Source organism: Oryzias melastigma, linkage group LG5 (genome assembly GCF_002922805.2).
Source record: "Oryzias melastigma strain HK-1 linkage group LG5, ASM292280v2, whole genome shotgun sequence".
NCBI classification, from domain to species: domain Eukaryota; kingdom Metazoa; phylum Chordata; class Actinopteri; order Beloniformes; family Adrianichthyidae; genus Oryzias; species Oryzias melastigma.
The window spans coordinates 28317454-28318282 of NC_050516.1; the positions used below are offsets into that span (position 1 = coordinate 28317454).

General features: G+C 35.2%; 1 protein-coding gene across 1 annotated transcript in view; it reads left to right on the forward strand.

The window, feature by feature from the left end:
* The window catches only part of LOC112145274, a gene marked incomplete in the record, with an annotated part of 11260 nt that overhangs the window by 8523 nt on the left and 1908 nt on the right, over positions 1-829 (forward strand). The window contains 1 exon segment of the mRNA XM_024270410.2: positions 1-93. Within this exon segment, the coding sequence (XP_024126178.1) occupies positions 1-93 (93 nt within the window).

The following is an 829-nucleotide window of genomic DNA, read 5'->3' on the forward strand; positions in this document are numbered from 1 at the left end:
GATTTCCACACAAACAACCCCTGCAGGAGCCGCCTCGGCCTCAGACCTGGAGCCCCACAGGTCTGGCTACGGAGAGGAGACTCGAGACCGTCGGTAAGTTGTGGTATTTCTCTTTCCTTTACTTTGGAAGTTTTTTTTTTTTAGATCATAATTCAAAGTATTCTGCATTTTTCAATTGATAAATCACCATGCAATTAGAAAATTAATTTTTCAATTTGCAATTCAATATTCAATTCAGGCTTGCAAAATGATTATTCATTTTGTAATTTACAATTAAATATCACAATTTTAAAAATAAAACATTAAATAAAATCAAAATCAATTGTATTGTTATATTGTCATGGGTTTTTGATGTCATAATTCAAATAACGCATTTTGCAATTAGCAATTCAATTTTTAAAAACGACATTTCAATACATGGTTTGGTTCAAATTTATTTTAAAGTAACTTAAAATCTATTGCATAGTAAAATCCCACGCTCTGTTTGTGTCAAAACTCAATTCATCATTCAAAACAGTGCCCCTCGCTGTAATGCATTCTCAGTTTCATCCACACGCTTCAAGTGTGTCAATATTCAAACTGCTTTGCATTCTGTCAGACGCTCATCAGGGCGGGGCCTTCCACTCCCCTACATATGTGACGTCCGGGACTTTTTCAAAATAAAATGACAAATACTGCAAAACAGTGGTTGCAGTAGTCAACCGGATAGAAGCAACTCTTTTATTTTGAAAACTCCCTGATGTCGCTCTCTACATTAGTGATGGGAATTATGATTCCTTTTACTGACTCGAGTTTTAATGAGTCACTCACCAAAGTGAATCGATTCATT